This window comes from Melozone crissalis, unplaced genomic scaffold, assembly GCF_028551555.1.
Source record: "Melozone crissalis strain CALT ecotype California unplaced genomic scaffold, PUWL_Pcris_2 ptg000016l_1, whole genome shotgun sequence".
NCBI lineage: Eukaryota > Metazoa > Chordata > Aves > Passeriformes > Passerellidae > Melozone > Melozone crissalis.
Genome location: NW_026535794.1, coordinates 39777840 through 39799694, shown reverse-complemented (window position 1 = coordinate 39799694; position 21855 = coordinate 39777840). Strand labels below are relative to the sequence as shown.

The window sequence follows — 21855 nt, the reverse complement described above, 5'->3', positions numbered from 1 at the left end:
AGCCCAATGCAGATGTAATCTGTTTATAAGGAATCAGAAAGGACAAGCAGACAGACTTTCTCTAGTTCTTTCACCAATGCTTAGCACCAAAAGATAGCAAAGGAGTAATCCAACATTACATTTGCTTGGCTTACATAAAACCTAACCAGAAATATTGTTTCATTCACATGGGATATGCTCGAAGGCATTGTTTTAGTTTTAATCCAAAGAAAAATTATTTTTCTTGAAAAAATGATAAAATACTGATGTGATCAGAAATTGGAATATCTTTTCCATTAGGAAACTCTTACCCATGAACAGTATTTCCATCTCAGGACAGATGCTGCAGTACCTGCAACTTTTATTGGATGCGAAATTGTCCCCTCCCTCCCTTCAAACCTCAGGGTGTCAAAACATGCTGGAGCTCAAGCCTGAAATGCTTCCATTTTATGTGAAGCCTCCAGGGGTATGGGGCTAATTATGGGTCCTTCACAGCTTTGACCTCCCCACCAGACTGCTTCAGTCACAACACTTCTGTGATACACAGAACACCCAAACATGGGACAAAGCACAGCCTTATTTTGCACAGGGAGGCCAGAACACTCCGAAGAGGATGGATGTGGCTTTTCACAGTGTACCACAGCATTTCAGGCAGACAGACTTGCATATGGGTTCAACATATTTTCTCAGAAAAAATCAACAATTCAGCCTCCCAACATTTTCATATTGATTATTTCGGTTTTGTAGAAACTAAATGCCAGGCACTCAGATTTAAAATATTTCCCCAGTATTAGTGTACATTTGCTGCTTTTAATTAATCCAGTGTTTCCAGTTACTGCACAACACACCAAGTGCAATATCACAAATCACAGTATGGAAATGCTGACACATTTGAATGCAGTGAGAACTTTACCAGGATTTTATGCACAGTTTGAAAAATCAAATAAAACCCATTTAAAAAGTAAGAAGGGACTAGGCACTATTGGAGACAGGGGTAACGATTCATCTGATTCTGTGTCATTTTTATAATCCTAGCTTTTGAGCTTCTGTGGCCTTATATTGATTTTCTCTGTTCTTTCTCTTCTTTATTCTTTTTAAATTATGGAAAGTGAACACATTTAATATAAAACAGATTTTGCTTTATTTTTTCAGGTAAGCCTGTTAAAGGCAGAAAATACTTCATCTACTGCACACAGAAAAAGCGTAACATTAAGCATTTGACATTAAATCTTGGTAGATAAATATCGTCTCTATTTAATTGCCTGTTAAAAATTGATAGAAGAGTAGCATCAGCTTTTAAAATCCCCAGTAGCAGAACTCCCACTGATATCAGTGGGTCTAGGATCTCACTCCAAATTTTGCCCTTTTTTCTCTCTTTTTGAACAAGCAGCATCTCTTTGTGCAATAATTGGCAGCTATTAATGTCAATTTGGCAGATCCAGAGCTGCATGGGTCTGTGGGAAATTTATGCCTCCTAACATGCCTTGCTAAATTTAAACCTGTTGCATAATATGCAGATTCATTCTCATGCATGTAATGCAGCTAAGAATATCTGAAGTTCAAAGGAAGCTAATACACATGCAGACTGAAAAGGAGGGTTTAATGTATTTTGGGCTTTACCACATGGAATAAAAAGCACTGATCACTCCCTTTAAAGCTTTCCCTTTAGCAAAGCTGTGCCTTCTTGTAGTCATTTCAGTAAACATACATTTCATTCACATGCATGGTGCATGGCACAAAGCACCACTGACATTAAAAATAGGAAAACAAGAAAAGATAGACTTGCTTTTTGATTCCATTAAGCCATCACTTCAGTCCTAGCTCTGGGAGCACCCTGCTCTAAAACACTTCTGAGGGACTCTGAAGCCTGCTTTTTTCCTCCAAAATTACAAACTGGATGGCTTACTTCTACAATGCCCTTCTGTATTCCATCTCTTTTCCCTCCTCCCCCCCCCCCCCCCCCCAGACTACTCATAAGAAACAGACCTCTTTGTCTGTTTGATCTTGAACACTGAAAAACCTTTCTTGTAATTCACATTTTTACTTGTGGTCTGAGCCTGAACACAAGAAAATGCAGCACTGGTAGAGATATCAATGTCTTTTCAGAAAGTTAGCAGCTTGATCCTATATGAATATTTTTTAAAAGTGTTATTATCAATCATTACAAAGAACACAGATAAAATAAGTTTGGATGAAGTTCCATCTCTTTGGGCTTCATTTCTAATGCACATTCCAAAGTGAAAACTTCTAGAAACCTTGACAGATTAGAAAGGAGAATGGCTAAAGAACCATTGCCAGTATTTGAGGTTTTTGTTGGTTTGAGGGTTGGGTTTTTTATCACCAAACCTTTTCTGGAGCAATTCCCTGAGGATAATTCCTAACCTATAGCCCAATTCTCAAGTCATTGCTCATGTTCCTATTTCATCTTGAACTTGAGCCATCAAAATGCCTTTAATATTAGCAGCTCAGACATGTTCTTAATTCACACAGAAATATTCCAGAGCCCCCATCCAAATATTATGCTTCACACAAACACCTTCCCACAGAACATGTACTTAAAAATTTAGCCTCCTGATTTTCAGCTTCAGACAAATACACATTTCCTTTTGCTCTCTCAGACCAGCATATCCAAAGCTTCCTGTACATGACATTTACTCTCTCTCTGTACATGACATTACTTACCTTTTTATCAGGTATCCCAACCTTAATGGAAACAGCACACTGGAAGATAGCCCTAGTCTGCATTAATACAAAAAAGCCCCCAGTGACAATGTCAAATAATTTATTGGTATCAAAAAGCATTACATGGCTGGGAAAGGTAGGAGATATGATAAAATTCCTTGTGTTCTGAACCATTCCCCATGTTTCAGTGCAGTGTGATACTGATGCAACGCTATTAGGCCCTCCGACACCGGTTTGAGATTAGTACTCAAGTACTTGACTTTTTGGCACAGCCTGAGTCTGCTTGGAATAAACCTAACCACCAAATAAAATGCTCAAGATTACTTTTTTTAAAGAAAAAACAGAATATGAAAACTTTGAAGCAAAAGTTCAGGATTCTTATAGCAGAAAACTCCTCTGGAGATTAAATATAAGTATTTTGAAAAGCACAAAAAAGCACATGGAAAAAAGTGGCGATTGTTATTTATTGTTGCTATTGTTAATTACTCCAAAACACAGATGAGGCTGAAAGGAAAATCTGAAAGAACTAAGTTCATGACAACATGCCTGGTGATTAGATCAAGATAAAAAATAACCAGAGAAGTGGAAGAATAAGAGACAACTTGAAATATTGTAAATAGTGCCAAGGAACAACTAAGCACTGAGGGAGAATTCACCTGTAATTATGGTGTTAAGAATTTTATGAAGGTTTCTAGGTCCTTCAAAACCTCCATATATCCTTGCCATGAGTAGTGTAGATTACTGAACAAGAAGTTGTGAGCAAGAGCAAATTCTGCAAGAACACACCGACATTGTCTAGCCACGAACAGAGCTGGACCCCAAGCAATGAACATCTCTCACCTGTTTGGGACACAGCTTTGCAGGGGAAGGAGACAAACCAAGGTGTATCAGCCTCTTGCTTAACTAAGCAGCTGCTAAATGCAATTATAACCAAGCTCAAAAAGAAATGGTGAGTTTGTCTCATAAGTAACAGGGCAGTAGATAAGTCCAGAAAGAGACCATACAGCTGAAGTTCAGGTGTAGGATATCCACTAAGGCACTGACAGGGACTGGCTTAAGCTTAACATGCCATCTCCAGGAAGGCTGTAGAGGTAATTAATATACTGCCAGCTTTTCATAAGAATAAGGATGGCAGAAGCCTCCTGAACAGATAATCCACTCTGTCATTTGAAATGTATTCCAGTTCTAGTTTTCAAGACCTGGAACAATTCAGCCTTCCACTTATTCTCCGCTAATATTGTGCTTCACTAACTCCCTTTGCTTTGCCCAAGATATTTGGCTTCTGGTGTTCTTCTGTGTGTCTGACTCCCCTTTTAAAAGGGCCAGTCAGTAAAACTTCCCTTTCAACACGTTTCTTGTTAAAACACACCTTCCAAAAGCCAATGAAAACTCTTCTGAATCTCATGAAACAAGTGTTTACAAAAACAACAGATATGCAGCAAAATAGTGGAAATGTGACAAACACAAGTTTTTCTTCAGTACTTGCTGGTATGTTTTCTCTCAGTAGCAGCCCAGCTATCACAAAGCACAGAAGCATTTTAAGAGAAAAATATATCAAAGACACCAATAGATCATAAACAAAAAGCAGTTCAAAGGAATTTAATTGTTTTTCATATTCTACTGTTAGGATGCCTATTTAATCATTACTTCGTTCAGTTCTCCACACCTTGGTCTAAATCTCCTTCACTTTCTTTATTTCCCTGGCCCCTTCCATCAGAACAGACAAGTTAATGCTGTTTACTTCATCAAGTAAGTATTCCTGACTTGTATAGCTAGCAAATAATTTATTTAACTGCTTACTAATAAGCAAAGAGAAGAGAATCTATCACTAGAATAATCTTGGAACCCTCCATCTGTTATAGATAGCATGTTTCTGTTCAAACAAATGCTGGGAATGAACAATTTATTTCTCTGTTTACTTCCTAACCCATACCCTGCATATTTCAAAATGATGGAAAAGCCTACAGATGAGTAACTAACCCCAGAGACTCAGCGGAACATATATTTCCAAGCTGTCTATAACTTTAGAGCCAAAGCACCAGCAAAAAACAAAGGATCAAATATCCTAAGGTGCTCTTGGTGAGGAGCAGCCTGCAGCCTAAATTTCATTCTAACCTGTCAGGGTAGAACACAGAAAATATGAGGATCCTGCTGACATTTTGTTTGAGTTGGAGAATCAATGGCTTTGAAAAGACTCAATAGCACAGTTAGGGCCAACACTACCTCATCTTCTGAATGGCTCCATTTTCAGTCCATTTGTTTAGATTTTGGGAAAAGGAATACATGTTCAGCACCTAACACAGTGGTCCTGACCTTCTGGGTCCTTTGGTACTAACCTAAATTAATTTACACTTTTAACGAAATGCAGAAACTGACACAAGTACTAATACTTTCCTTAGATGTGGCTTATCTAAAGACACTAACACATAATGCTAAGACCAGCTCTTCTCATATTTTGTCAGGATATTTTAAAATTGCAAACAACATAAAACTATTATTTTAATTGATTTGATTTACCTTTACATTGAAGTCAGCCCCCTCTTGGCAAGAGTTTGATAATCTCCATTAATAGATCTGCCACCTTTTATAAACAGCAACAGAACCCATCAACCATCTGGTGATCCTCAGCCAAAGGTTAGGAAATTAACTGGGAATTGCCACCAATGCAGGATGTACATACAGCATATCAGGGAGAGCAGGGGGCTGCAATTGAGCACACAGATAACTCATAGAATACAGAGTGAGCCCAGGTGCTGGATCTGAGCTTAAATAGGCTCCTGTGCAGTGGACAGAGTGTGTGGGGGTCACAGCTGAGGGCCCTCAGGGCAATTACAGCCTACAGGTACTCACAGGGTCCTGGCACACACATAAGCATATGCATGGCTGTGCAAAGGGTTGGTTAGTGTTTAGAGTCAATAAAAAGACACCATTGTGTCCTAGATGTATGGCCTCTTACATTAGCTGAGAGGAGATTGGTTTGGGTTATATGCTCCATGAATCAAAGAGAAAAACCCCACTTTGCTCTCTCAACAGATTGATTTTTTTTAATCTGAGATATGCAAGTCACTGTGCAAGCACACCTACAGCAACAGGCAGGTTTCTTAGATCACTGGAGCTCTTGAGCAGACTGACAGCCTTATTCCTGCTGAAGGCAGGAGCAGTTTTGCAATTTAGGGTAGGCAGATTTTAAGCAACAAAGTCAGGAAAGGAGCTGAAAGCCTTGTGAAGCTGACCTCCCTATCATTCCTAGAGTTCACTGGTTGTTCAAAAAGCACCATCTTAGATAACTGTGAGTCAGCCTGGGGATATTCATAGAAAGGTAGAATAGTTTATGTTGGAAAAGATCTCTAAGATCATCCAGTCCAACTGCTAATCCAGCACTGCCAAATCCACAACTAAACTGTGTCCTCAAGTGCCACATCCATATATATTTTAAATACCTCTAGGAATGGTGGTTCTAACGCTCCCCTGGGCAGCCTATTCCAATGCTTGACAACCCTTTCCATGAAAAAAATATTCCTATCCAATCTAAATCTCCCCTGGGGTAACTCAAGGCCATTTCTCACTTGTTACCTGGGAGAAGAGGCTGCACCTTGCTCCAAATCCTGTCACACAGTCACAGAGAGCAATAAAGTCTTCCCTGAGCCTCCTCCTTTTCTCCAGTTCCCTCAGACACTCCTCACAGGACTTGTGCTCCAGACCCTTCATCAGCTCATTGCCCTTCTCTGGACACGCTCCAGCCCCTCAGCGTCTTTCTTGTAGTGAGGGCCCCAAAACTGAACACAGGATTTGAGGTGTTGGCTCACCAGTGCCGAGCACAGGGGGACAATCACTGCCCATGCCCTGCTGGCCACACTATTTCTTTTACAGGCCAGGATGCCATGGGACTACTTGGCTCTCTGGGCACATGCTGGCTCATGTTCAGCTGCTGTCACCAGCACTCCCAGGTCCTTTTCCAACAGGCAGTTTTCCAGCTGCTCTTCCCCAAGCCTGTAGCACTGCCTGGGGTTGCTGTGACTCAAGTGAAGGACCTGGGATTTGGCCTTGTACTGCGGCCTCAGGCAAAAGCAGCTCCTCCAGGGATTCAGGGGTCAGTCCTCCCAGAGCCTTTCCCCACAGCAGGAGCGGGCAGCCCCCACTGCGCCAGCCCTGAGGCCCTCAGCCCTGGGGCCTGGCACTTGCACTAAAGAAACCATGGAAGTAAGGACCTCCCTCTGCCAGACCAGTTCTGGAATTCAACTTCAAATGCCTAGAGTATCTTTGGAACCAAATCCCTGAAACTTTTTAGGTGTATTTTCCCTGATCCATTACAGAGAAGCATGAGGAAGAAGCAATCACTGTCTTTATGTTCTTTTTAAAAAAATCTTCCCTTTCCTATTTCCTCTAAACAAGAGCTACACAATAAACATTATCACTTGCTTATGAATGCAATTTAGGAATTTTGAAACAGTTCCCAGGAGAATCTTCCTTTCAGTCTTGTAGGCCATGCCACACAGAATAGAGGTGTCAATAGATGAAGCCAGAGGAGAAAAGTAACAAGAGCAGGGACAATGTCTGAAACACATTCAATTTCCAGTGAAGTAAAGGGATTCTTAGGTTGTCTCAATTAATTTGCAATTTATAATGGGAAATAAGTAGTCCTAAAGCACTCATGAAGAAGCTCCAAAACAAGAAGAGTGAATCACAGCAATTATTGAATTATGTCCAACATACTTTTATTTTCAAACTTTATGGTTCCTTCAGGGCTAGAGTCAACAGCAACAGGAACCTCTCTTGCCCTCTCTGCATCAGCAGAGACATCCAAGCACTACAGCATATTTAAACAATTTCTTTAGTCTCGTATTTCCTTCCTTTCAGCAAGTGCACAGTATGCTGCTTAGGAAACATGGAATCATTTCCCCTCTTCACTGCTCTGCCTGTGCTTCTAGTGCCTTTAGAGAGATGCTGACCCCCTCAAGGCTTTAGAGAGATGCTGACCCCCTCAAAGTCTGCACCCTTCAGTAAGTCAGTGCAAACTCGAGTTTAATTCACACAGAGGAACTCAGACTAAACACATCTCATCCGGCCTTTGTTTTTCCTTCATAAAGTTAATCTTTCTCCTGCGCTCTGCTCTTTCCCTTTGCGAGCAGCGGCGGTTTGAGAAGGAAAGCAGCGACTGAGCAATCTGGCCTGGTGGGCGGTGTCCCTGCTCTCCGCAGGGCACCGGGCAAGGTGACCTTTAGCAGTCCCTGCCATCCCAAGCGTTCCGTGCCTCCAGGGGCGCCGGGCGCTGCGGCGGCAGCCCGAGCTCCGGGAAAACTGGGATTTTGCTGCCACCGTGCGCTCACCCCGCTCCTCCCGCCAGCCTCCCCGCTCGGCCGGCCCCAACGCGGGATGGTGCCGCGGAAAAGGGTCCCGCTGCCGAGGCGGAGGAAAGAGGTCTTGCTGCAAAACTGCTCCTCGCATGGACATGCCCTCGGCCAAACCCTAAGCTTCATCTTGAGGCTAACCAGCCAAGCCTAAGTGAGTTTGATGCACGTTTGGAGACCAGGGGCGGCTGCTCTCGGTAGATAGAGGCTCACCAGTTTTACCCAGTTTCAGAAGATGCTCTTCTGTGGTTTCTTATGGCTCTGCACTGGTCCCCCAGCATCACTCATTACAGATGGACAAACAGTAGTGCTCAGAGCAAAAGTAGTTGCTTTTCAAAGCAGCAAAGGTCTATTCAATTTCTTCCCATAAGATTGACAGTTGATGATTGTTTAAAATGTTTAATATTCAGACTGTTCTGACACAATCTTTTGGCCTTTAAGTGTCACAGACAAACAGCCAGCTGAGTCCATTTCCTCATGGATTTTTACTAATGGTGGAAATGCCTCTGGAACATGTTAACACTGAGTATGGCCAGAGGATCGCGCACATACTCTTTAACCAGGGCATTTTTAAGGTTTCCTCTGGAGACAAGTGGAAGAGGTATTAAAATTCTTCCCAGAAATCCTACAGCACACCTCTTCCTAAAGTGATCCATCATGAGGTACAGATCAATTTGGCCCAGTGCAGGAATCTCTGACATTCCAGGACAGACCAGTGTGCTGGCAAATGAACCTAGCTATCAGCCAGCAAACCCTGGCTCACAGTGTGCAAACCGCAATGCTACTTTTTTAATCTGTTTCTAAAGAGAACTGTGTTGTTCCAGACCAGGAACAAATCATTCAGTACAGAAATGAGGATGTCCCAGTGACCTAGCGACCAGGTACTAGTTCCTTCTAGAAGCCTTGCAAAATTTGTGGCTCTAAATAGTAAATACAGCTAAGGTTTTAAGTAAGCATGATTATTTCAGGCAAGGTGACCCTTGGGAGTGAAATCTTTTGTGTCAGTCCATTTCCCAGCAGAAAGCCACTCACATGCAAAACACAACCAATCATTGCCAGTCAGAAGAGAAACAAAGACTAATTAATTGAATAAAGGCCAAATTATTCGCTCCTATTATAAGCATGACATTGGCAAGAATCCCAAATGCATCCAGCGGTAACTTCACCTAGTTTGTTGGATATTGCTGTTGCCTCTAGGGGAGCATGTTCCATTATTTTCAAGAGCTTCACCAATTGTTATTCTGAACACTCTTCCACACACATTTCAGCTACCTAAAACAGAACAAAGGTGTCCTCTACTCTCTTTCCACCTTATATTGCTGAATTACAAAGACAATGTCTCTGAAACAGCTTTGAATAGAAAAATTACTACTCCTTGTCTTCATTGCTCTGACTCCTTATACAATTTATGAGCAGTATCAGTAATCTGCTTTTCTTAGAACTTCTGGCTATCTTTTTTTTTTATTTACTTTTTTTAATTCTAAATTCATCTGAATCCTTCCCTCTGTGTTATTGAAGAAATGCAGTGAGATCTATTTCTATAAATTCCACACCCACATAGTCTGCTAAGAAGGGCTTGTGCAATGAGTAATTTGCCTACATTAATGTGAAAAAATGCACTGACAAAACCTGACTTGCATCCATGACAAAGGTTGTTATTCTCTTTCTTTTCCAAAAAGGGAAACAGAGGCAACACCCTTATGTTCTGATACAAAGAATGAAAATCAGTAACATCCCCCATCTAGCACTTAGATTAAAGGTATGCTTAAGACTATTCTTTTTTAAACCAAAGGATGACTTGGGTGACAGGGTGTAGATCAGACTCAGTTTTACCCACCTATGCACAGCTCTGGCCTTTACTTTCCATCCAAAAGAGGAGTAATTCTGTCCATTGATGTTCCAATAGACAAAGCTAGGGCAAGCCTATCATTGGGGTGAGTTAATTGATCTAAGTAATTTCTAATGTGAAAGGAATGGATGGCTAAAGGGCAGTGTTGGGACAAGCCTGGCTCCAGAGACTCTTTTTGGTGTGTTGCTCTTTATCTCTTTATCCTACTTATGCTCTATATCTCTCCATTTCTCTTCATTCACTCCGGGCTTGTTGCAGATTGGGTTTTGTTAGATCAGGACCAGAAAAGTGCAACCTCAATTTTACTGCCCTGGCCCCCTGCACACATCCAAGGGCTTTAGGATGTTCACCAAGTGTGGAGAATTTGTCTGGTCCCAACAGAAACAATTATGGAAGTGGCTGAGCCTGGTAGTTCTCCTATTCAAATTATATCCAACTTTCTCAAGAGCCAAGAGTATTGCCACCACTGCTCTAAGAAATTCCCTGAGCATTCCTCGGTGATTCCAAAAAAATCCACCATAAATGCAGATATGATACCAAGCTATATGTAAGCCTCCTTAGGCCAGATACCACCCTTGGGAAAAAAAGTCATCAGGAGAATAAAAGGAAATTATAATACTTCTATAAAAATAATTGAATTGCAGATAGAATTATTGCTTTCCGACACTCTTTCAGAGCTTATTGTATACAAATATTCCATATCAAGCTTAGTGTCAGCAATCCATCTCCTTCTTTCTTCTCTTCCATCAAACTCAAAACATCAGGAGAATTGACTCTTAAATGAATTCCTAGAATATATTGTATGTCTTTTTTCAGCCCAGAGACTGTTTGATGGTATTCTGAACTCCAGGAAACAGTTCATTAGGCATGAAACACCACTGCTTAGAGCGATAACATTTAACATCAAAATCCTGACAATGGCAAAAAGAGGAAAACCACAAAATTATATTAACTATCACACAGATGTCCAGATATTTAGCCTCTGATCTGCTTTATGGCACCCTAGGAGAACTACAAGACACACATTAAAAAATATTCATCTCTTTTTCAACTATAGTTCCTCATTTGCATTTCTTCTGCCCTTCATGAGCATAGGGTCTTTTTTCAATCCTTCTTATTGCAATTTTATTTCACTTCATTCCTATTATATTTTGTTGGAGGCCTTGGGCTGCAATAGCCTGTATGCTACCAGTTTGATATACCTGTTTATTAGCTATCATACTAAAATTATTTTTCTTCTTAGACAGAGGCACTGGCTACAAGCAATTGATATCGGCAAATTTCTTTACAGTTCAATAACTGCAGCTAGGAAATTGGCTTTCTACCAAGCTAAAATTAACCATCATTGTTACAAAATTTGGAGTAGTGTCTACTGCCCAAGCAGAAACTATTGCACATTTTGCTTAGGAGATAAAATTGCCTGCATCCTCATTACTGTTGCTAACTTTAGAAAACAAACAAGAGCTCACCTTTAATAAATAAATAAATAACTGCTGTTATCTTATCTCTAGAGCCCCATACCTTCTAGGTGGCTTTCTCATGAGCAGCTTTTCACAGCAGTGTTGCTCCTGCTTCTTTGTCAGGGCTCCTCCAAGGCTCTCCCTAACCAACCAACCCACCCCCTTTTATCCCAGTTATCTTCATTAGCCATGGCTGCCATCCAGTTAAGGACATCACAGCTGCAGCCCATTTAGAACAACTAGGATCGGGGCAAGGCCACTTATACAATACATAGATTTTACCGTGGCTCAAAGGCCACCTATACAATACATACTAAGATTCAATGGCCACCTATAAATAACAAAAAAAAAAAAAAAAAAAAAAAAAAAAAAAAGAGAAAGACAAATTAGGTTACAGAGAACTGGGAGCAAACTCTCTGGATGTTTTTGTAGCACCTGTTTTCCCATTCCCCTTTTGGTCACAAAAGAGTGGTCCTACAAAGATGCCACCCCAAACACTGACAGCACTGAGGGACTTGGCTGAATGGATGTCGCATCCATGGCCCTGTCAGGCATGGTGGGAAGGGTGACAGGACAAGGCTGATCCTCAGACACCCATGGTTTTATAGTACACATTTCTCACTCCAGACCTACTCATGGCTTGAGAAATCATGAAATATGATCCAAAGTACACTCAAAGTGTCCATGCTAGAAAAAGGCTGGTAAGCAGGAAATCATGCTGACTTGCATCTAAAGATTGTGTTAGTTAGCTTTTTGTTCAAAAGAATACCATGTATGCCTTGAAATAACTACAATATATAACTACTGTTGATTTTTATTATCATATTTGTAAACTATGAGTCCCATTTTTACTGAAAATATAAGCTTTTGCTCAGGCTTCTTTCAAACTCTAACTAGATTTAATTTGAAATAATTTAGGAACTGGCAAGACATTATATTATAAATTCATTAATTAGCAAAAAATATGCTGCATACCTAAGTAAAAAACTTCTTCACACTGAACTAAAGGGATCTGCAGTAAAGTAATATGAGGAATATTTGCTCTCTACACTTGCAGAACAAGCTACAGAAGTCTGAAATGAAATTGGGCATATAATTTTAAAAAACTGTTTCCGGAGACAGACAGTAATTAACCCTGAGCAGCGGCTTGATCTGTGTAAGATTTCAGCAAGCACATGCTGTTTACATTTTTTATAACATATATTTTTATTAGGTTCCTCTAAGTAAATGAGTTCAGATAAGTTACTATAATTCCAATTTTTGCTTCGAATGCATTTATTTCTAAAAATATTAGCTTAAGTTAAGATCCTTGGTTCAAATCTAAACAATGTTTTAACCAGCTGGAAAGTAGCTTGACAAAACAAGTCCAGTGGTCCTCATGGACCAGTTGCCTTTGTAGTAAAGAAGACCAAAATCATTGAGGGGATCAGGAAGAGAAGCAGCAGCAGCAGCTCAAGAGAGATGATCCTTCCCCCCTACTCATCAGAGACATATCTGCAGAGTTGGGTTCAGTCCTGGGCTCCCCAGTACATGAGAAATGTGTTCATACTGGAATAAATCCAGTGAAGAGCCACAAAGATGATAAAGTACCTGGAGTATCTGACATGGGAGGAAAGGACAAGGGAGCTGGGACTGTTTGGCCTGGATGAGACAAAGTTCCAGTGAGGTCTTATCAACATGATTAAATGGGGGAAGGAAGAAGATGGAGCCAGACTCTTCTCAGTAGTGTCCACTGAAAGGGTAAGAGGCAGTGGGCACAAATTTAGGTACAGATTTAAATACAAATTTAAATGTGAGAAACTTCTTACAGGGAGAGTGATGAGTACTGGCACAGGTTGCCTAGAGAGGTTGTGGAGTCTCCATCCTGGGAGATAGTCAAAGCCCAGCAGGACATGGCCTTGAGCAACTTGCTCTACATGGCCCTGCTTGGAGCAGTGGGGCTGGACCAGGCAATCTCCAGTCTCAGCCACTTTCTGATCCTGCCTGGAGCCTTTGACTCTCACACTCTTCCCAAGTGTTGGACCACTTGAGAAGTAGGCTTTGAAATAAACACTATACCTGCATCTCCAAGATTTGTTTATGAGATGGTGAGTAACTCCAGACTTGTACATCTAAATAGGAAGCTTTTTTAATCCAGACTCTGGATACTTACCTCTCTCAATTATTGAAGAAGAAAAGTGCATTTTAAGGGAGAGCATTGTTTTAATACTTTGGTCAATTTGCTCACTTAATAGTTCAGCAACACAGATCTATTTTTCCTTTATGTTTGCAGCTACCATAATAAAGTAGTAATTAGCAGTAAGAAGTCCCTGATCAGCTCAGCAGGGTATGTGAGAAAAAGAGATGATTCAAAAAAAGTACATAAAAATGAAAACTCTATAAACAAATTTCAAATAGTCAAGGGTTAAACTTGGGCTCTATTAGGTTTTTTTAAAAAAATCCAGATGCCCTACAGGGTACTCTACTACTGCATCTTGGCATCTTAAAATGATCCATAATCAAAACACCTAAAATAATATTGTCAGAAAACTTTCATGGTTTAAAGGTTACCTGCACCAGATGATTAAATTGCAGTGGGCTGAAGACAGAAAAATCTTTTAATCATTTCCGTTTCTATTTTATTTTTCTCTATGACAGTATCATCTATCTTTTCATGGCTGGCACACTGCAGCCTGCACCCAACACTCCTGGGGCCATGATCTGCTATCAGAGGGAAGAGGAGGAATCTCTGTCACAGTATTAATTACAGGTCTGCAGCTCTGTAACAAGACTGGGTGAGTTTAGTTAGACTGTACTTCCAGTCCACAATAACACAGCGCTATTTCCTTGTTCTCCCCAGAATCACAACTACCTGAAAAAACACCATCTCCACAAGAAGCTTGCTGGATGATTTCCTCCACATTCACCACCCTCCTGCTCACTCTCACCTGGTGTCTGAATTCTTTAAATCAATTTTCTTTTGCACATAATTTGCAGAGGGTATTTCTGAATTTTATATTTTGCCTTTTATATTGCATGCAATCCAGATTCTCATTCATTGTACTGCTACTGTTAATTAACATAAGGTAAGAGATTTGTTGGTATTTTCCCTGACAGCAAACTCCCATCCATACTCTGTCTTGCTTGTATGCTTTCACATTTTCCCTTTGCTAATATATCATTTTACTTTCAAGCTTATTATTCATTAATCTGTTCTGGGCTGCATTGTTCTGTATGAAGTCAGCTTCTGAAATAATCTTAATCATTCTCCAACACATGATTCTCCAATCATTTTTCACAACAGCCTCTTTACTTTCTATTCAGTAAAGAGAGCAAATGCAAAAAATTATGCTGCTCAATATCAGCACTCAGACCATTTGTATAAATAATGAGATTTTAGGGTACAGCTCAGCCTCATGATAGCCCTTTAGTAAGCTCATTCCAGAATGAAATTTACTTACAAGCACAGCTACTTTTATGTCACTTATTTTAAATCTAGTTTAAGTGGAGTTACTTTGCCTCCACTTACACAGGTCAAAGGCTAAGACTGAAAATTTCAAAAAGAACACTGGTGAAAATTCTTTTAATGAGCTAACCCACCAATGGCAATATCAAACTTCACTCACATATGCGTTATCAATCAAGCCACTATTTGGCTAAGATGCTTGGCTGCTGCCAGAAGGAATAGACAAAGTCCTTTACTATTGCTTTGCAAAACTACACCTTCATCAATATGTTAGCTTTAGGTATAGTTTATTGTTCCTGTTCTCTCAGATTTATTTCTTGAAGACAATTTTTTCTCCTAAAAGAAACCTTATTTGACAAATTTTGCTAGTTCTACTTTTCCACTTTGGCAGAAAAAACAGATACTTCCTGAGATACTTATTCCTTTCTGTATAACTATTTTTGAAATCTTTAGTGCCATACTTGGATATCTACCTTACTATGCTTGTACAAGATTTCAGAACTCAACAGGCCATGCATGACCTACTAATTCTATCCCTGTGCCACATGGAAGATGTACAGGCCATGCTGTATGCATCCTTCAATGTTAGCTCATGGCCAACAAGGAAACACAACAAATGGAAATGAATAAAGATGAAAAGAAAATGAACCGCTGCCAGAAATCTTATTACTGTCTGTCTATATTATTGTCCCCTGAATATCATTTCTGTGGATATGGGGATATGATATTTGAGACAACTCACCATGAGAAAAAAGGCAGAATTCTACATGGAGTAGGTAGCAAAGGAGAGCTCAGTCATAAACCTTGTATTACCATGCAGTTAATTTGTCAAGTGTGGCATCCTAGCTTGTTAGCCAGCCTCTCTTTTGTACAAAAGATTCCAAACAATTTCTTTGTCCCATGTATAGAAAAATCTTTTCTAACATAGTTTAACTATGTCACCTGCTCTAGTCAAGAACAAAAACTTCATCACACAAAGAATAGATATTTTTTTATTTTTATTAAAATGAGTAAAAGAAGTTCTCTCTTTCTAAAAGAATGATTGGTGTAAATACCAGGGTGAATAAAGTTCTTATATATCAAATGAGCAACTCTCAAAGCTGAGAAAATATTACAGAACACACCAGAGATAGCAGTACAGAAAATCATAATTGGTGCAATTTTTTCACACCATTGACAGCATAAGTTAAACACTTGCAAAGCACAAAGTTGCATTAGTGCCACCAAAGCCAAATGAATTTGTGAGTGCTATACGCCGTTTGTCCGTCTTCCACTCCTGAGCTGTCAATGGAACATAATTGAGATCAAACTCTGCCTCTGTTTTCTGTAGGTTTAGAGTAGGTGGCAAAATCCCATGGTAGCAGGACAGTGCAGTAAAAGCTGCTTCAATAGCTCCTGCAGCCCCCAGAAGATGTCCTGTTGCTCCTTTTGTTGAGGAAACTGCAATATTACGTGAGTGATCTTTAAAAAGTCTCTTGATTGCTTGATTCTCAGCAGCATCTCCTAGAGGTGTAGAAGTTGCATGTGCATTGACATATGTTACATCTTCAGGTTTGATCCCAGAATCCTTTATTGCTGCAGACATGCACCTAAGGAAAGGAAGACAACAGAATGCTGATTTGCCCAAAGTATTTCTGTCAAATGTACAAACCAAAAGAAAAAGCATAGGTTCTTTTAAAATGTTTATCAAGTGTGAAAATCTGCTTTAGCAGAGATATAAATGACAAGAGGTTAACTTCTCTAACTAAGCACATTAACATCTACATTAGGTACCAGAGAAAGACAATAAAAATGAGGCCCACTATAAAATCAGACTTGCTGTTAAAAATTCCACAGCTAGAAAAAATACAAAGAAGAAAAAATATATGAAAATCAGTCTCTACATTAATGTATCAAACACCCTTTTCACTGTAAGATTTGAAAACATTTGAGAGAGAAATAACTACCAATATTATTACAAAAATTTAGAGATGCACTCCCCAACAAAAATACTGGAAAATGAAAGAAAACATCTGCAGCCATCCTCCACATGAGCTTCATGTCAAGGAGATAGCACAAATCCCTATATTTCATTTTATAATGAAATTTACTGAAAGTCACACTCCAACCCCTGGTATGGTATGTTTAGTTTGATTCCTGATGACTTGTGCACTGTGACTACCTCTTTAAAACCTGGTTTTTCATAAAAACTGTGGAAGGATCAACACAGCTCCACTCTGCAATTTCTCATAGATTTCCCTCGAAGAAGATTAATCAGGTACCTCTCCTTGCACATAACAACAAAGTACTTCTGAGCAAAAGACCACTGACTCTTTTGAAATTTATGAAGAAAAAGGAAATAAAAGGAAGCTCAAAAACAGATAGCACAGGCTTCTGGACAAATTTAAATGTCTCTACTACAGCCTTACACCTTTAGAAGCATCCAGTTTAGGGTGGAAGTCACTGACACTCACTGTCACTAGATACTGAGTCAATATTCAGGCAAAAGAGATTACTGATAACTATGAGATATATTAATTTAGTTAAATACATTATCTGCAATGAATTTATTCACTTAAGGAGATACCAGATTACTTGTGTAGGATATTCCTTATATCCACAATTCTGAATCTGGCTTTGCCTCTCCTTTCCTGCTGGTTTATTCCAACATATGTATTGGCCTCCAACAGAAGCAGTTATTAGAAGATAGCAAAAAATATATTCCTCTGAATTTTTTTGATGTGGCAAATAAAATTCCTACAGGAAAGTAAGATAAGCACATACATTCCAGATTTAATCCATATACCACTGCAGTAACAAATTACTGGCTTGAAGACAGTATTAAAATGAATTATCTTATCTCAAGGGTGGAAATGCTCAACATTTTGGAGACACCCAGGTTAATTCTGAACTCTTCCTACTGTGAATTTAATTTATATGCTACTGCAATCACAAAATACACAAAAATTCTATTATAATATATTGCCATATCATCGCAAGGGTAAACAAGTCTGAAAATATGAGATAAGACACTCCTGATTACTCATCTCACACCTAAGTCTGCAGAACAATTAAATATGAATCAAAGAGCATCGATGGAAACACGGTATATTTACAGTTCTAGAAAAATCTGCTAACCTCATGAAGATGCAAACACAGCTTTACAATACCATGCAGAAGTTTGATCTATTTGTGCAGTGATATATTGAATTTTGGTATTAAATACTCACATACATTCAGAATAAGGCAAACTAAATCTTTACTAGAGATTCCAGTGCCAGCAATAGCACTCAGCCTACATGAAGCTCTCCAACTTACACGTGTAATTTAGCTGACAATTTAATTAGGTCAATGATAATGATTAGATGAGTATCATCTACTTGTGAACTGGTTTTGATGAGATAAACACTGATGAAGCTTTACCACCTCCCTAAACAGTACTAAAGTGTATTTCTGCTATGCTCCTTCACCAACACTCTTAGCTGCATCTGAATGTAGTACTGAATATTCTAACAAACTAGATCTACTAAGTGCTCTACAGCTTTCATCACCTGAGATTTCTTGCAACAAATAACATGCTTTTGCAGGAGGGTGGGGGTCTATCTTCTTGATGGAAAGAGTGAAGGAGAACCTGAAAAGATTCTGTCTCACCACAAACACCTTAAAAAGAGGTTTCCATTGAGACTTATTTATATGAACAGCTGTATGCACCAAATGAAAAATGTTTTCACACAGAGGAAGCTTTCATAACTCTATGGAAAAAGGTTGATTCTACTGAGAACTGGCCTTCACCCTCCTACTACAAAAAGAGAATTGGGGCACAATGTTACCTGAAGCTCTGTCATTTTTCAGATTTTTAGGCTTTTGGAACATTAATTCAAGATTGAAACATCCCTTCTCTGTGAAAAATATACAGTGACAGAAACAAATGTACCCACTACAATTAACATATGAAGTAGTTATTACAATCAACACAGAGTTCTTACCTGAATGCACCGTCTCCCTCAGGATTAGGTGCTGTTATGTGGCAAGCATCACCGGACAGTCCATAACCCAAAACTTCTGCATAGATCCTAGCACCTCTCTGCACGGCATGTCCATGCTCTTCCAAGACCAGCACAGCAGCGCCCTCTCCCATTACAAACCCCTCCCTCTGCGAATCAAAGGGTCGACACGCTGTTTTAGGGCTCAAGTTAAAACTCGTGCTGAGGGCCCGGGCCCTTGCGAATCCAGCCAAAGACAAAGGACTAATGCAAGCCTCAGTCCCTCCAGCCAGCATGACATCAGCATCACCAGCAGCAATGAATCTAAAGGAGTCTCCAACTGCGTGTGCGCCTGTGGTACAAGCGGTCGACACAGCGTGATTCGGCCCTTTCAGTTGGTATCTAATGCTGATATGGCCTGCTGCCATATTGACCAAAATCTTCGGGACAAAAAAAGGGCTGACCTTACTGTAACCCTTTGTTCTAAATAAGGCAGCTGTGTCAGAAATTTCTTCCAGTGGGACCATTCCCATCCCAATTGCCACACCAGCAGTTAAACGATCCTGTTCAGACTGGGGAGACCAGCCAGAGTCCTTCATTGCAAGCTCTGCGGCACTGATGGCCATCACGGTGGCAGAACTCATGGATTTGATCTCTGACTTCGAAACAAAGCTTTCTTCACTGAACTCACCCTCCTTGTTTCCCCTTGGCACACACGCAGCCACTCTACATGGGATGCCTGCATATTCTTCCCCATCCAGTGATATAATCCCACTGCCTCCTTCCAGAAGGTGCCTCCACACAAACTGAGTCCCCACACCGAGAGGGGACACTAAGCCAATACCTGTAACAACTACTTTCCTTCGACATGCAGGCAGTGACTTGCTGAAAGCCCTTCTGTGGTTTTGTAAATGTAGATTTAAACTCAGACTCCGGAGATGAAGATTTGCAATCTTTAACAGATCCCGTGAGCACTGTGAGAACATGGTGGCAATAATCAAGCACATTCCTGTAAATGGAGCGGGGTGGAGGGGGTGGGGAAAGAGAAACACAACAATAAAAGCAGACAATGTGGAAAACATTTCAAGAACATTAAACTAATAACCTGATTTTTACTTGACAGCCTGTTCTCAACCCTGAAGAAATGGATATAGTTTCTGTGTCTGTAATGAGGAATAGTATGAGTTACGGCAGATAATGGCAAAGAAATGTTCACTTTGGGAATGCCTCTAGTGAGCTCTTCTAGCTTAAGCTGCTGATGAATATGACAGCACCACTGTGGACTGTGAAGCACTCTGGTTTTGTTGCAAAATTTCCTCTGGAGAAACCACCAGCTGACTGGAGGCAGAAACAATGAGCATTAACATCTTCACTCTTCTAAGGGAAAAAGTGTGTGTTCACCAGAAAGTGTGTGTCCCAAGCTGAGGATATCATCATCTCAACCTTCATGTCTGGCAGAACAGTCTAGAAACATCAAAGAGGAGTCAATGAACTTGTCCTGGTTCTGCTACTAATGTAATTACACATCTAGGACAAGACTCCTTCTCTTTCCACCTCTACCAACCCTTAATCAGCCTTGGGTTATTACACTGTCAGGGGACAGTATCACCAGTAGATGGAGCAAGATGTGGAACACAGCACCACCTCTCTTGCAGGCAACACGACCAGACCCCTCATCACAAGAGGCACAGCAAATGATCTCAGAAGGCCTCTGCCGAGAACAAGTACTTGAGGAAGGACCAGAGGACTATGCCAAGCAGCGATGGTGCTGTACTGTGCCGTAGTCCAGAGCCAGTCTGATTGCACACATCTGACGTGCTGGAGCAGGGCAGAGGCTGCAGTACAGCTCTGCCAACACGTACAACACAGGCTGCAACAGGTTGCCTGCTTTTTGCCTTGTCCAAAGAGCAAGTTGGCATCGCCAGCTCTTCAGTAAAATGGAGAGAGCTGTATGAAGATCATAAGGGGCTGCTGGGCACTCCTGCTAAAATACCCAGACCTGTGGCAGCACAAGTGCACAGCAGCATTACTAAAAAATGTCATGGAACCACAGAAAGGCTGGGTTGGAAGGGACCTTAAAGATCATCCCATTCCAACAATCCCTGCCACGGGTCCAGACACCTTTCACTAGACCAGGCAGCAGAGACCAGCATCCAGCCTGGCCAAGAACAATTGGGATAGGGAATAAAAATAGTAAACAATCACATATTATATTTTATACATATTTTATGCAAAGATTAAATTTAATTATTAAAAAAGTATTTTTGTGGGAGTCTCTTTTAAATCCTGACCCAAATTTGCCATTTCAGTTTTTTACATCATTTAGCCTAGACTCTATAAAAGAGGTAGCATGTGTGTGTTCATGTATAAAAAGATATATCATAATATTGTATGCATTATATAATACAAGTTACATATATAAATATTTTATATATAATATACAACATAAAACACATCTGTAGTCATATTATATGCATATTTATAGAGTATAATGTAATTACATATATTCTGTAGATACACTAGATGATATATATTGTATACCATATACAATGTGTAAGATAATGTATTTTATACATATTATTATACACGCATATAATAATGTATAAGACAGCACATTTTATCAGTGTACATATATCCATATGCATATACAATATGACTGCAGAGCTCTGTAAGGCTGCTCGTCCCGCAGCCTCACGCAGCCTTTACTGAAATGCCGTCAGCCAGCGCCGAGCCGTCCTGTCAGACCCAACACCGCCCGATACCTGCTGTGCGGGAAAACCAGGCGCAGGATAATTTCCTCCGGGAACAAGCGCTAGCGAACACCCCCAGGTGTTTCAAGGGCAATGACTACTTTTGATGTGTAAACCAGGAGCCAACCCCCAGCTCCCCCACACCGCCCAGCGCCGCCATTGCCGGCCAGGCCCGCCCCGCTGGGGGCGGCGTCCCCCCCCCCCCCCGGCCCGGGCTAAAACCCCCGCCTCCCTCCGCCAGCCCTCAGCGGTACCTCCGCGGGCCGCGGTCCCCCCCGCCCGGCGATGGTTCGCTCTGCCTCCCTCTCCTGTTCCGACGGTGGCGAGGCCGCACCACTCTGCAGGCGAGGGGGGAAAGAAGGAGAAGCGCGCGGACCCGC

At 40.7% G+C, this 21855-nt stretch overlaps 1 protein-coding gene across 2 annotated transcripts; it reads right to left on the bottom strand.

Moving 5' to 3' along the window:
* Positions 1-15788: 15788 nt before the first annotated feature.
* On the bottom strand, positions 15789-21850 carry OXSM (3-oxoacyl-ACP synthase, mitochondrial). 2 transcript variants are annotated; one of them, XM_054273805.1, is made up of 3 exons: positions 21730-21850; positions 18729-19734; positions 15789-16352 (listed from the first exon to the last, which is right to left on the bottom strand). In XM_054273805.1, exons 2-3 carry the CDS (start codon positions 19730-19732, stop codon positions 15950-15952), a joined length of 1407 nt encoding a protein of 468 aa, XP_054129780.1. In that variant the 5' UTR covers positions 19733-19734; positions 21730-21850; the 3' UTR covers positions 15789-15949. The 2 variants fall into 2 exon arrangements, with proteins under 2 accessions (XP_054129780.1, XP_054129779.1); XM_054273804.1 differs by lacking the exon at positions 21730-21850 and adding an exon at positions 21488-21639.
* Positions 21851-21855: the final 5 nt, after the last annotated feature.

Bases quoted from the DNA above. Each gene is read 5' to 3' on its own strand.
- OXSM (XM_054273805.1), bottom strand. From the start codon at position 19,732: ATGTGCTTGATTATTGCCACCATGTTCTCACAGTGCTCACGGGATCTG. The intron at 16,353-18,728 runs GTAAGAACTCTG...TCCTTTCCTTAG, and splicing joins GAGGGAGACGGTGCATTCAG to GTGCATGTCTGCAGCAATAA.